The sequence below is a fragment of the Channa argus genome, chromosome 21, assembly GCF_033026475.1.
Source record: "Channa argus isolate prfri chromosome 21, Channa argus male v1.0, whole genome shotgun sequence".
NCBI classification, from domain to species: domain Eukaryota; kingdom Metazoa; phylum Chordata; class Actinopteri; order Anabantiformes; family Channidae; genus Channa; species Channa argus.
In genome coordinates, this window is record NC_090217.1 from 2,040,967 (window position 1) to 2,056,063 (window position 15,097).

At 39.9% G+C, this 15,097-nt stretch overlaps 2 protein-coding genes and 1 long non-coding RNA gene across 3 annotated transcripts; 2 read left to right on the forward strand and 1 right to left on the reverse strand.

The window, feature by feature from the left end:
• The first annotated feature begins 1,952 nt into the window (after window positions 1–1,952).
• On the forward strand, window positions 1,953–4,703 carry LOC137106864 (NAD(P)(+)--arginine ADP-ribosyltransferase 2-like). Its single transcript, XM_067490856.1, has 3 exons — window positions 1,953–2,197; window positions 3,642–3,712; window positions 3,894–4,703. Exons 2-3 carry the CDS (start codon window positions 3,644–3,646, stop codon window positions 4,605–4,607), a joined length of 783 nt encoding a protein of 260 aa, XP_067346957.1. The 5' UTR covers window positions 1,953–2,197; window positions 3,642–3,643; the 3' UTR covers window positions 4,608–4,703.
• A 3,494-nt stretch (window positions 4,704–8,197) lies between these two features.
• On the forward strand, window positions 8,198–12,194 carry LOC137107039 (erythroblast NAD(P)(+)--arginine ADP-ribosyltransferase-like). The gene is made up of 3 exons (XM_067491243.1): window positions 8,198–9,689; window positions 11,134–11,204; window positions 11,386–12,194. The coding sequence occupies exons 2-3, from the start codon at window positions 11,136–11,138 to the stop codon at window positions 12,097–12,099; spliced, it is 783 nt and encodes a 260-aa protein (XP_067347344.1). The 5' UTR covers window positions 8,198–9,689; window positions 11,134–11,135; the 3' UTR covers window positions 12,100–12,194.
• On the reverse strand, window positions 11,141–13,860 carry LOC137107040 (uncharacterized). Its single transcript, XR_010912066.1, has 3 exons — window positions 12,369–13,860; window positions 11,311–11,461; window positions 11,141–11,217 (listed from the first exon to the last, which is right to left on the reverse strand). It is a non-coding gene; the product is annotated as an uncharacterized lncRNA (long non-coding RNA).
• Between the last annotated feature and the right edge of the window lie 1,237 nt (window positions 13,861–15,097).

The following is a 15,097-nucleotide window of genomic DNA, read 5'->3' on the forward strand; positions in this document are numbered from 1 at the left end:
AGGTTTGTATAACAGTCTAAAATGAAACACAGTGTAAACTCAGCTCGACATAAGAAAGACAATGACCATGAGCGTATATACACTGTAACTGCAAAACTGTACAAATACTTCTTTAAAAATGTTTTTTTTTGTTTGTTTGTGTGTAACAAAAGATAAATCTGTACAAGAATCTGACTTAAAAACTCGGGTGTTAATTTAATGATTTGCACTCAGCAGATCTTCATTCTCTGAAGCTGTTGATGTTTCACACTGACCCTGTGTTAAAGTCAGACAGTTGCCGTGGTTACTGTGTTCGACTGCGTTGGAGTTTAAGTTTGATGACCGTTGATAAAGAAGCCGACTCCCTCGATAACTGATTAAATCCACTTTTCAGTCACTAGCAGCTGTTTCTCTCTGGAGTTGGCAGTAACTACTTCCTAAATATATCCACATACTCTAAATATTATCCAGATATAATCTCCACTGAAGTCAGTTTGATGTGTTCTTCATCAGATTATTGATTATTGGGAGTCAGGCTGCAGAATTATTCAGTGGTGGACCACCAGATCAGGGGATCAGGAGGTTTTTGGAGAAGATACTGCACCTGCAGCAAATCCTTCAACATCTGACCTTCCAGAAGACATGAGAAAGACGACTTAACATTTAGTGAGGTGGAAAAACACCAGAGATGCATTCAGGTGATGCAGTGATGTGTTCAGGTCAGTGTCAAAGATCTGAAATCTCCTGCTACTCTGCGTTGTTGACAGAAAGTTGAAATGTTGGGTTTGATGGGTTTAGAAAGTAGTAAAAACAGACATTTAAAATTTAAAACAAAGAAAAAATATTATTTTCTATAAACTTATTTAAATTCAAAGACGTCCCAGTTGCGCAACACCAGGACGAATCTAAACTCTGCTTGGACCACTGGAATAGGAAATGTAGGAAAATATGGAAGAATTAAGAGAAAAGTAAAACTTTAACAACTGCATTCACATGAAAGATTTTCAGCTCATTAAAAAAAGAGCTTCAAGGACCCATGTGTGGTAACTTCCACAGGCTTTAAAACCATCACCCCCACGTCTCTCAAACTGCTTCCTAAAGTAGCAGGAAGCAGGACTCGACTGGAATTGACTTCGACAGCTGATCAGAGTCGTCTTGTTTGAAAGCAGGTTTCTAACATGAGTCCATCACTTGTTAGTGAGGTTTGTGTTTACAAGCTAGATTTTTGGAAAGTGCACTTATTCCTTAACAATCTTTACATAAAGGTATGAAATTATTTTGTTAACGTGACTTATTGCAGTTAATTTTGCACTTTATCGTGTTGGTGATATTTTTACACAAGTGTCCTAAGTTCTGTAAGGCAAATGTCTAAATTTGGAAATAAAGGTTCCTTCATTTTTAGATGTGTAGTTCTATACAATGATTGATCCACATATTATTCAAAATATTTTTTTACCCTAGATGGGTGAGGAAGCAGGAAAACGAGCTAACTTTTAATTTCAGCTTTTCCTCAACCGTGATCAGTCTCCCAGCCCACAGCATAAAGCTGCCACCACCTTGCATCACTGCAGGGATGGTACTAAGCAGCTGATGAGCGGTGCCTAGGTTCCTCCTGACATAACGTTTAGCACTGAGGCCAAAAAGTTCAATCTTTCCTCACAGTCTGAAAGTTCTGTTGAAGGGATGGAAAAATGTTTATGTTCTTGTTGTATGAACTATGATTGAAACATTGCATGAGCTCAAGTTAACCTGATCTAGTGTGAACAGAAAGTAACCTGCTAAAAAAAAAAAAAAAAAAGAAAAAATATCACACTTGATGACCATAGCTTTCTCAAGTCAGCATTGAAGATCGCAATGGAAGTCGGAAGATGCGCTTTAGTGAACAAAGCATCTGCAGAAGGTGCAGAAAGTGCAGAAAGTGTTGACCACATTCTGTTGACAGCTGCAAAGAGAGAGACAGAAAACAATGTGAGTGGAAACTTAAATGCACAAAAACCACATGAGTGGGTGAAAAATAAAAAAACAGGGTGGACAGTGTGGTAAAAAGTGTATAAAGTGAGTGGAAGAGAGTAGAGTAGAGAGAAGCAGGGAGTTGGAGTTGAGAGTTTGCTTTCTTAGGACAGAATTAGAGAACAACCCTTCTGAAGACTTTTTCATTGCTGATATTCTTCAATAAACATTTGAAAGACTCCACTGCTTTGGGCTCATCTCTTCTCAGGTAAGAAGCTTTGAAAATGTACAACCTCAGATAGAAGAAGAGGTCAAGATGATAAACCCCAAGAGGGGGCACAAAGGGCAGAGATGCCGAGAACCCAAGTCCCTCTATCCACTGGTTGGTAGACAACAAAACAGAATTTTAGAAGCGATTTTAAAATTCAGGAAGGGAAACTACCAGATGGAATAGCACTTAAATGTGAGCTTGTCTGAATGATATTAACCAGGTGAAATTGAAGAGTGTTTGCACAGTTGATATATAACACAGAGGTTTTCTCCAATAAAAGACATAAAAAAGGGATGAAAGTCATAACCGGTCAATTCCAGGTTGACCTTGGGAATTGAAGGTGCTTCCACAGTCCTTCAGCTGCTTTTTTTGTAAACTCCAAACTGGTTTTCATGTTTTACACTGAAGTGAAGCTTCCACCAAGCCACTCTGTGAAAGAGCCTGGACTGGTGGAGGGCTGCAGTGATGCTTGTTCTTTTGGAACTTTGCTCAGTCAAAGTGACCATCAGGTTCTTGGTTGAAGGTCCTACTTCCCTGATAGCTCACTTTGGCTGTAGCCTTCCCCACATCTGTGTCCTGTAATAATGCTGTTTCTGAGGCAGGCAGTAACTTTGTTTTCCACAGGCAGTAACTTTGTTTTCCACAGGCAGTAACTTTGACCTCGTGGCTTTTGCTCTGATACAGTAGCGTTGTGAGCTTTGAGACCTTCTATAGTGAGGTGTGTCTTTCCAAATCATGTCCATTTAGTTTAATTTACCACAGGTGGAGTCCAGCTAAGTAAAAAACATGTCCACAACAAGCAAGAAATAGGAGGCACCTGAGCTACATTTCAAGATTGTTGCATAGTGTCTGAATATTTTTTTTTACAGTTTTTTCACATTTTAATACATTTACCTCCAGCACCAGTTTACAGGAAGTTTCCATCAGTGGGTTTGTGAACATGAAACTGTGGTGTTTCAGTCAGTGACCTCAGGCTCATGTCTCATTTGTAACACTCAGTACCTCATAATGAAAAATTGATAATGTATCAGCTTCAGAGAATTAAAATCTGCTGAGTGTAAATCATTAAATTAACACCCGTGTTTTTAATGAGTTTTTAAGTCAGATTCTTGTACAGATTTATCTTTTGTTACACACAAACTAAAATGTTTTTTTAAAGAAGTATTTGTACATGTAAATAGTGTGATCTTTAGTGTGTGTGTGCATGTAACTGGTTCCTGTGCAGAGGTTTGTCCTCAGAGACAAAGTGTGTGTCTTGTTCCAACATGTATATAACGGGTCTGTAGGACGTGTGAGTGTTGCAGTTGTTGTTGGACTCATCTGGTCTCAGCTACTGAAGAACAGTGAGCTGATGGTCACAACGTTTTGTTCAACAGAAACCACCAGAGATGTGTTTGAACATTTATTACATGATGACAAACTTGTGTTTTCTGACCTGCAGTGATGAAGATGAAGATCCCAGCTCCTCTTCCTCTGCTCCTATGCTGGATGCTCCTCATGGACCCAGAGATGGTGAGAACACAGTCTGAAAGAACCAGAGACAATTCAGTCACAGCACAAACTGTCTCAGCTATGAGGAGACGGATGTGATCACTGTGTGTGTTTTATGCTGATTTACTGTTTGTGCAGATTAGATTTAAATGGTTTGAACACATCACCAAACATTTCTCTTCCTTCCCCTCATCTGTTCTAGATTCTTCTGGGTTCACCTGAGACGATTGAACTCAACATGGCCGATGAAGCTGTTGACGACATGTTCTATGGCTGCACTAAAGAGATGGAGACAAAGGTCAAGGAGAAACCGTTTAAACATGACAATCAGAAAGATCTGGAACGAGCCTGGAAAGTAGCATCAAAATGTGCCAAAAAGGAACATGACGAAGACAAAGATCTGACTATAAACCACACGCGAGCAATCTGCGCTTATACTTCATACTTTTATAAAGATATAAACAATGCTGTCCGATCAGGCAAGAACATCTATGGCAGCACTTTCCAGTACCATCAGTTCTATTACTGGTTAACTACGGCCATACAGATTCTTAAAAAGAACCAACCCAATTGTCACAAGGTTTATCGTAGGGAAACAAAGAAATTTACTGGTGAAATAAACAAAGTTGTTCGGTTTGGCTCCTTTACCTCCACCTCTTTTAGAACAAACAAAACTAACTTTGGTAGTGAGACCTGCTTTTACATTAACACGTGTCTGGGTGCATTTCTCAAGAATTATCCAACGTTTAACGACAGCGAACAAGAGGTGCTCATACCTCCCTACGAACAATTCAAGATATCTGACATAAAAGTAGGCGTAGGTAAATTTAAAGATATGCAAGATTGTAAAAAGACTTTTATCTTGAAGAGTGAAGGACTTCTCAGCAATGTAAACTGTAGGTTAATTAACAACTGAGCTCAGTGAATGTTCCCAGTAAACATTCTAAGACATTCAGATCTTTGTCTATGTGAAACATGTCTGAGTATGTATCTAATAAAAATGTGGATCAGCTGCGATTGTGTGTTTCATGTTGAACTCCCCACAAACACATGAACACTGACTGTGTGTAATGAATCTCTGCTCCCTGAAAGATGATGTGTTGCTGGACTGAGAACAAGTTTCTGGATTTCAGAGTCAGACAAAATGTGCAGCAACACACCAACTAGCAGCTGTTTGCCACTTACCTGCTGCAGGTTTGGTTTCACACGTCTCTGAAACTTCACACAGCAACACAGCAGTGCTCACAGCTCTGACACATGAAAAAAAGATGAAATGATGAGCACAGGTAAAAGTGGGAATGAATCCTTGTTGTTCTGTCAGTCTGACAGCAGAGGACGCTGTTCAGTGATGTTTCGAAATGGTAAATGTCAATTCATATATATTTACAATGTCGCTTCTCGTTCACACAGTGGCCGCCATGCGAGGTGCTCACCTGAGCCACCTGAGCCACGTGACTTCAGGGTCTTATCCAAGGACACTTCAACACATAAACAGAAGGGACCGAGGATCGAACCAGTGTGTCATTGCTCGTTTATTACTTTATGTGGCATGTCAGTTTAAAATCTAGGGGCATTTTATTTTATTTTATTATTCTTCTGCACATTATAGAAACAGTCCAACCTGTCGCTGCGTGGACGTATACGATTTCCGTAAAATAAGACAATTTACGTAAAGGACGTATTGACGTACGTACATCGATGTCTTTACGTAAATTCTCCGCTACGTTAGTCGAACCGTACGCAGGTGACCTCACGTTCTCATTCTGCATCGCTGATGCTGTGTGTCATCATTTTTACTTTAAATAAGAACAAGTCCTGCTTAAAGTTCCAGCATCGTGCATGAAGGTCATTTTCACTGGGGTTGGAAATGTTTTCTGAATGTCTATTAAAAAAAACGTCACCTTAACGTGTGTCATCCATCCATCAGCAGCCTGCTTCCGTCGTCCATGGCGGCCGGTTGTTGTAGCCAATCCCCAGCTGTCATCATCCAAACGGCAGGATACGCTCATGACACATACAGAGACACACAACCATTAAATGTTGTATGTTTCTGACTCATATAAATGACTTTCGTGTGTGAAATGACAATAAAGAATATTGGATTAAAGGCAGTCAGGTTCCATCCCAGCTCACAGTGGACTATTCTAGAACAGGGCAGAGACAGATCAGCTCTCACACTCACTAATTAGCAGAATCCATCATCTCCAAGCACCTGGACAACGCGCAAACTCATAAGTCACCTTTGTAAAATGCTGTCTGACATATAGCATTTAAACAACTATTTAGCAAAACTAAACACATGCAGGTCGCCCACTTTAACCAGTGCAGCAGGCAATGGTAACGCAACACACTGGTCACAAGATGGCGCCGTGTCCCCAACCGTTCACAGGGTGTGACGTCATTCCACATTCGCTGTATTCACGTAGGAAATGAGGTGTCACTGCACCACACTGGCAGAAAACTGAACGTCTACACTGTCCTCCGAGTTCCCTGTGAGAGAAAAGAAGGTTTTAGGACAGAAGGCCTCTGTGCAAATCCACAATCCACAGCAGGACTTTGTTCCCCCAAACAAAACCTAGTCCAGTGTGAACAGCTGATCTGTGTTTTACAGACCAGCTCCATTCACGTTAAAGCAATGAGAGTCAATGTACATTTAGCAACTCAACAGCAAAATCAGTCAAACAATTAGCTGCATTTTAGTTTCTGCTTCAAATCCTCTTTTATATGATCGTGGTCGAGTTTTTTTTCCCGCCTCCTCATCAGTGGACTCACTGAACATTGGGAGGCATCAACATGTCGAGGAATATATTAGAGAACCTACATACATACGTCCATTTCTGTACGCAGCACGTCATTTACGTAAACATTGTACTTTAGTGTCATGGCAAAAATGGTCTTAGACACCTCAAGTGGAATCAGTAAAGAAGCTTCAACATCCAGGACGTCTTTTAGAGTTTTATTGTCTCCATCCTATGCTGTTCTAAACTTCATACATCACACATTAGGTTTATAACTTTCTGTTGCTGGGCAGAACATTCTCCACCCTCAGGCTACTGCTCCCAGCCCTTTTCTCCTTTTCTGGAAACCTTTTCCCTTTTCAGCACTTTGATAAGCACCTTGACTCTGGGTCACCACAGTGTGGGATGGTCTGCTGTTAGACAATAACTGCAAACACGTCAAGACAAAACATGTATATGAGACAAAGTTTGAACAGCATTTTAAAAGTACACTGAGTACAAGTTGTCATTATAACTAGGTAAAATGCAATCATGTAATCAGACATGATTTTCCATTTTCCTTTTGATAACATTTTAATTACAAGACACACAACAGAAGTCATCAGATTTACAAATTTAAAACAACCAGAGAAACCTCAGTCCAAGGACACCTTCTTCTTCGTACCAATTTAGTTTTGAGTACATGTCAGTCATAACAACACAATGTCTCTTCTCTCAATTGGCCATCAACCCAATGAAATGTATCATCACATGGTCAAATGGTTTATCAGATGGAGGATTTGCTCCCTGTGGGTTTAATAATGTCACACAGATAAAGCAACATTGACAATACTCTTGATAAATCATTGTTGCTGTAAAAAAAAAAATCAATATTCCCCCTTTTGACACATGGTTTAACCTGTGTGTCAACTTTATCAGTGTTCAGGAAAACTTGTAGAACTTTTGGAATTTTCAATCTTTCTTTCTCAGAGATGTTTCCTGCTGAAACTAAGTCAGTGTTATTACACAAACATTTATATCAAGCTATGCAGCAACATTATTATGTAAAACAAATATGATTGTTATCAGATTCCTTAAACTCTGTTTGTCCAGAGTGTTCCAGATTCAGGAACAATTCAAAAATTGTTGATCTAAAAGTCTAAAATCCAACATCTTTACTGTTTGTGTCTTCAGTTCTATGAGCCACAAACTCAGCATCTTAAGCTAAACAATACGATAAACATCACATTATGTAACAACAGCAACATCTTCTTGGTTCTCTCCAGTGGTGGGATTGTGTAAATCAGAAAAAGTAACATTGAAACTGAGTTAAGAACATTACATCCAGTTACATGAACAGTTACGTTAGACACGTGAAGTAACACTGTATCGTATCTCAGACATCTCACTGTAGAAAGGTGATGAGTTTCTGCTCCTGGAATAAGAGACAGAGGCTGCATAAGGAAGCAAAAGACTTAGATCAGCCTAACCGGCACTTTGTCTGCACCTGTCACAGCTTGCAGGCATCATAATCCATCATCTACAGGATCCAGCTGAGCTGAAAAGTAAGAAATATGTTGATATCTGCCATCATGGTCCTGTAACAAAACAGATGTCATGAAGCCAAGTCCCCGGTTAACAAACTTAACATAGAGTCTGCTTATGGTGCTCAAATTGTTTTACCATAAGCTGAGAGTTATTTTCCATGGAACAATACATTTGGAGCCTTTCTGTCTTGATCATTTTGAATCCATTGTTTTCAGTATGACATCAGACCCAAGAAACCCATCATTTGTTGGTGGATTGGTTGGTTATGCCCTCAGCTGTCATCACATGACCTAAATAGGTTACTTTAGGTCATATTACAATGATGTTCCTTCCGTTTTCTGCTACATGTGTGAGTAGGTTCACGTTATCTAACCTGCAGACTTTCTCAGACAGGCTGCACATCATAAAATCATCAATGTACTGCAGCAGAGCTGATCCTGCTGGTTAATGCAATGTCTCGAGATTTCAGGTGATGGAAAACAACTGGACTTCATAAAAATTCAATTAATAAACCAAATCTCATCCAGGTAATGCTCATCATATTTCTTTTTTATGAGAAAGCAAGCAACTAATAGCTGTCCTCATACATAAGGAGTGAGAAAATTACATGACCCAACAAGTTATTTGGTGGTGGATTTCATACTTCCAGAGCTCTCGGATGGATTGTTGTTTTTACTGCTCGCAAATCCTGAACAAATCTCCACTTTCCACTATCAATATCACACATCTTTTATCAGTAAATATTCACAAGACACAATTACAGCTGCTTTTCTTTAGCAATTCAAAGAAATGATATAATTCCATCAGTGGCTTTTTGTTTTAGAGCTTTATGTTTTTCATTTACATCACAGGTTACGTTAAGGCTCACTGTGACGTCAGGGTGTATTATCATGTGACCTGCTCTATAACAAGGACAGCTTCATGCCCTTTTACGGTGAAATATTAAAATCTTAGTTAATTCACACAGGAGAGAATCACTAGCTCATCTGATCCTAACCATCTGCTCTCTGCTTGCACCTCTTTCACCACGTGTTGTTGCCACCATTTCTGATAAGGAAATAAGTGTGTGTTTTCTGCTCAGGCAAAAGCATGAAAACAGAACTAAGAGACTTCCTGTAGACACAGGCAGACACTGAAAACATCACAACCTCAAGCTGCCACTACATTGCATCACTGCAGAAATGGTATTGGGCAGGTGATGAGCGGTGCCTAGTTTCCTCCTGACATAACGTTTAGAACTGAGGCCAAAAAGTTCAATCTTTGTTTTATCCTGTTCCTCACAGTCTGAAACTTCTGTTGAAGGGATGGAAAAATGTTTATGTTCTTGGTGTATGAACTATGATTGAAACATTGCATGATCTCAAGTTAACCTGATCTAGTGTGAACCGAAAGTAACCTGCTAAAAAAAAAAATTCACACTTGATGAGCATAACTTGCTCAAGTAAGCAATGGAAAGCAGAAGACACACTTAAGTAAAGGATGCATGTGCAGAATTATACATTTCCTGTGCATAAAAGACAAAAAAAAAAAAAAAAACAGGGTGGGGACTATGGTAAACACTATATGAAAAGTGAGTGGAAGAGAGTAGAGTAGAGAGAAGCAGGGAGTTGGAGTTGAGAGTTTGCTTTCTTAGGACAGAATTAGAGAACAACCCTTCTGAAGACTTTTTCATTGCTGATATTCTTCAATAAACATTTGAAAGACTCCACTGCTTTGGGCTCATCTCTTCTCAGGTAAGAAGCTTTGAAAATGTACAACCTCAGATAGAAGAAGAGGTCAAGATGATAAACCCCAAGAGGGGGCACAAAGGGCAGAGATGCCGAGAACCCAAGTCCCTCTATCCACTGGTTGGTAGACAACAAAACAGAATTTTAGAAGCGATTTTAAAATTCAGGAAGGGAAACTACCAGATGGAATAGCACTTAAATGTGAGCTTGTCTGAATGATATTAACCAGGTGAAATTGAAGAGTCTAAAACACAGAGTGTTTGCACAGTTGATATATAACACAGAGGTTTTCTCCAATAAAAGACATAAAAAAGGGATGAAAGTCATAACCGGTCAATTCCAGGTTGACCTTGGGAATTGAAGGTGCTTCCACAGTCCTTCAGCTGCTTTTTTTGTAAACTCCAAACTGGTTTTCATGTTTTACACTGAAGTGAAGCTTCCACCAAGCCACTCTGTGAAAGAGCCTGGACTGGTGGAGGGCTGCAGTGATGCTTGTTCTTTTGGAACTTTGCTCAGTCAAAGTGACCATCAGGTTCTTGGTTGAAGGTCCTACTTCCCTGATAGCTCACTTTGGCTGTAGCCTTCCCCACATCTGTGTCCTGTAATAATGCTGTTTCTGAGGCAGGCAGTAACTTTGTTTTCCACAGGCAGTAACTTTGTTTTCCACAGGCAGTAACTTTGACCTCGTGGCTTTTGCTCTGATACAGTAGCGTTGTGAGCTTTGAGACCTTCTATAGTGAGGTGTGTCTTTCCAAATCATGTCCATTTAGTTTAATTTACCACAGGTGGAGTCCAGCTAAGTAAAAAACATGTCCACAACAAGCAAGAAATAGGAGGCACCTGAGCTACATTTCAAGATTGTTGCATAGTGTCTGAATATTTTTTTTTACAGTTTTTTCACATTTTAATACATTTACCTCCAGCACCAGTTTACAGGAAGTTTCCATCAGTGGGTTTGTGAACATGAAACTGTGGTGTTTCAGTCAGTGACCTCAGGCTCATGTCTCATTTGTAACACTCAGTACCTCATAATGAAAAAGTGATAATGTAACAGCTTCAGAGAATGAAGATCTGCTGAGTCTAAATCATTAAATTAACACCCGAGTTTTTAAGTCAGATTCTTGTACATATTTATCTTTTATTAGACGCAAACAAAAAAACTTTTTAAAGAAGTATTTGTACATGTAAATAGTGTGATCTTTAGTGTGTGTGCATGTAACTGGTTCCTGTGCAGAGGTGTGTCCTCAGAGACAAAGTGTGTGTCTTGTTCCAACATGTATATAACGGGTCTGTAGGACGTGCGAGTGTTGCAGTTGTTGTTGGACTCATCTGGTCTCAGCTACTGAAGAACGGTGAGCTGATGGTCACAACATTTTGTTCAACAGAAACCACCAGAGATGTGTTTGAACATTTATTACATGATGACAAACTTGTGTTTTCTGACCTGCAGTGATGAAGATGAAGATCCCTGCTCCTCTTCCTCTGCTCCTATGCTGGATGCTCCTCATGGACCCAGAGATGGTGAGAACACAGTCTGAAAGAACCAGAGACAATTCAGTCACAGCACAAACTGTCTCAGCTATGAGGAGACGGATGTGATCACTGCGTGTGTTTTATGCTGATTTACTGTTTGTGCAGATTAGATTTAAATGGTTTGAACACATCACCAAACATTTCTCTTCCTTCCCCTCATCTGTTCTAGATTCTTCTGGGTTCACCTGAGACGATTGAACTCAACATGGCCGATGAAGCTGTTGACGACATGTTCAAAGGCTGCACTAAAGAGATGGAGACAAAGGTCGAGAAGAAACAGTTTAAACATGACAATCAGAAAAAACTGGAACGAGCCTGGAAAGTAGCATCAAAATGTGCCAACAAGGAACATGACGAAGACAAAGATCTGACTAAAAACCACATGCTAGCAATCTGTGCTTATACTTCATACTTTTATAAAGATATAAACGATGCTGTCCGATCAGGCAAGAACATCTATGGCAGCACTTTCCAGTACCATCAGTTCTATTACTGGTTAACTACGGCCATACAGATTCTTAAAAAGAACCAACAAAATTGTCACAAGGTTTATCGTAGAGTAAAAAAGACATTTACTGGTAAAAAAAACAAAGTTGTTCGGTTTGGCTCCTTTACCTCCACCTCTTTTAGAACAAACATGACTGACTTTGGTAATGAGACCTGCTTTTACATTAACACGTGTCTGGGTGCAGACCTGAAAGATTATCCAATGTTTAAAAGCCGCGAACAAGAGGTGCTCATACCTCCCTACGAACAATTCAAGATATCTGACATAAAAGAGGGCGAAGACAAATTGAAAGATATGGAAGATTGTGAAAAGACTTTTATTTTGGAGAGTAAAGGACCTCACAGCAATCTAAACTGTAGGTTAATTAACAACTGAGCTCAGTGAATGTTCCCAGTAAACATTCTAAGACATTCAGATCTTTGTCTATGTGAAACATGTCTGAGTATGTATCTAATAAAAATGTGGATCAGCTGCGATTGTGTGTTTCATGTTGAACTCCCCACAAACACATGAACACTGACTGTGTGTAATGAATCTCTGCTCCCTGAAAGATGATGTGTTGCTGGACTGAGAACAAGTTTCTGGATTTCAGAGTCAGACAAAATGTGCAGCAACACACCAACTAGCAGCTGTTTGCCACTTACCTGCTGCAGGTTTGGTTTCACACGTCTCTGAAACTTCACACAGCAACACAGCAGTGCTCACAGCTCTGACACATGAAAAAAAGATGAAATGATGAGCACAGGTAAAAGTGGGAATGAATCCTTGTTGTTCTGTCAGTCTGACAGCAGAGGACGCTGTTCAGTGATGTTTCGAAATGGTAAATGTCAATTCATATATATTTACAATGTCGCTTCTCGTTCACACAGTGGCCGCCATGCGAGGTGCTCACCTGAGCCACCTGAGCCACGTGACTTCAGGGTCTTATCCAAGGACACTTCAACACATAAACAGAAGGGACCGAGGATCGAACCAGTGTGTCATTGCTCGTTTATTACTTTATGTGGCATGTCAGTTTAAAATCTAGGGGCATTTTATTTTATTTTATTATTCTTCTGCACATTATAGAAACAGTCCAACCTGTCGCTGCGTGGACGTATACGATTTCCGTAAAATAAGACAATTTACGTAAAGGACGTATTGACGTACGTACATCGATGTCTTTACGTAAATTCTCCGCTACGTTAGTCGAACCGTACGCAGGTGACCTCACGTTCTCATTCTGCATCGCTGATGCTGTGTGTCATCATTTTTACTTTAAATAAGAACAAGTCCTGCTTAAAGTTCCAGCATCGTGCATGAAGGTCATTTTCACTGGGGTTGGAAATGTTTTCTGAATGTCTATTAAAAAAAACGTCACCTTAACGTGTGTCATCCATCCATCAGCAGCCTGCTTCCGTCGTCCATGGCGGCCGGTTGTTGTAGCCAATCCCCAGCTGTCATCATCCAAACGGCAGGATACGCTCATGACACATACAGAGACACACAACCATTAAATGTTGTATGTTTCTGACTCATATAAATGACTTTCGTGTGTGAAATGACAATAAAGAATATTGGATTAAAGGCAGTCAGGTTCCATCCCAGCTCACAGTGGACTATTCTAGAACAGGGCAGAGACAGATCAGCTCTCACACTCACTAATTAGCAGAATCCATCATCTCCAAGCACCTGGACAACGCGCAAACTCATAAGTCACCTTTGTAAAATGCTGTCTGACATATAGCATTTAAACAACTATTTAGCAAAACTAAACACATGCAGGTCGCCCACTTTAACCAGTGCAGCAGGCAATGGTAACGCAACACACTGGTCACAAGATGGCGCCGTGTCCCCAACCGTTCACAGGGTGTGACGTCATTCCACATTCGCTGTATTCACGTAGGAAATGAGGTGTCACTGCACCACACTGGCAGAAAACTGAACGTCTACACTGTCCTCCGAGTTCCCTGTGAGAGAAAAGAAGGTTTTAGGACAGAAGGCCTCTGTGCAAATCCACAATCCACAGCAGGACTTTGTTCCCCCAAACAAAACCTAGTCCAGTGTGAACAGCTGATCTGTGTTTTACAGACCAGCTCCATTCACGTTAAAGCAATGAGAGTCAATGTACATTTAGCAACTCAACAGCAAAATCAGTCAAACAATTAGCTGCATTTTAGTTTCTGCTTCAAATCCTCTTTTATATGATCGTGGTCGAGTTTTTTTTCCCGCCTCCTCATCAGTGGACTCACTGAACATTGGGAGGCATCAACATGTCGAGGAATATATTAGAGAACCTACATACATACGTCCATTTCTGTACGCAGCACGTCATTTACGTAAACATTGTACTTTAGTGTCATGGCAAAAATGGTCTTAGACACCTCAAGTGGAATCAGTAAAGAAGCTTCAACATCCAGGACGTCTTTTAGAGTTTTATTGTCTCCATCCTATGCTGTTCTAAACTTCATACATCACACATTAGGTTTATAACTTTCTGTTGCTGGGCAGAACATTCTCCACCCTCAGGCTACTGCTCCCAGCCCTTTTCTCCTTTTCTGGAAACCTTTTCCCTTTTCAGCACTTTGATAAGCACCTTGACTCTGGGTCACCACAGTGTGGGATGGTCTGCTGTTAGACAATAACTGCAAACACGTCAAGACAAAACATGTATATGAGACAAAGTTTGAACAGCATTTTAAAAGTACACTGAGTACAAGTTGTCATTATAACTAGGTAAAATGCAATCATGTAATCAGACATGATTTTCCATTTTCCTTTTGATAACATTTTAATTACAAGACACACAACAGAAGTCATCAGATTTACAAATTTAAAACAACCAGAGAAACCTCAGTCCAAGGACACCTTCTTCTTCGTACCAATTTAGTTTTGAGTACATGTCAGTCATAACAACACAATGTCTCTTCTCTCAATTGGCCATCAACCCAATGAAATGTATCATCACATGGTCAAATGGTTTATCAGATGGAGGATTTGCTCCCTGTGGGTTTAATAATGTCACACAGATAAAGCAACATTGACAATACTCTTGATAAATCATTGTTGCTGTAAAAAAAAAAATCAATATTCCCCCTTTTGACACATGGTTTAACCTGTGTGTCAACTTTATCAGTGTTCAGGAAAACTTGTAGAACTTTTGGAATTTTCAATCTTTCTTTCTCAGAGATGTTTCCTGCTGAAACTAAGTCAGTGTTATTACACAAACATTTATATCAAGCTATGCAGCAACATTATTATGTAAAACAAATATGATTGTTATCAGATTCCTTAAACTCTGTTTGTCCAGAGTGTTCCAGATTCAGGAACAATTCAAAAATTGTTGATCTAAAAGTCTAAAATCCAACATCTTTACTGTTTGTGTCTTCAGTTC

Excerpts from the sequence above, each read along its gene's own strand:
- LOC137106864 (XM_067490856.1), top strand. The coding sequence starts at position 3,644 with ATGAAGATGAAGATCCCAGCTCCTCTTCCTCTGCTCCTATGCTGGATG. Across the intron at positions 3,713-3,893 it reads TCCTCATGGACCCAGAGATG|ATTCTTCTGGGTTCACCTGA; the intron begins GTGAGAACACAG and ends CATCTGTTCTAG.
- LOC137107039 (XM_067491243.1), top strand. The coding sequence starts at position 11,136 with ATGAAGATGAAGATCCCTGCTCCTCTTCCTCTGCTCCTATGCTGGATG. Across the intron at positions 11,205-11,385 it reads TCCTCATGGACCCAGAGATG|ATTCTTCTGGGTTCACCTGA; the intron begins GTGAGAACACAG and ends CATCTGTTCTAG.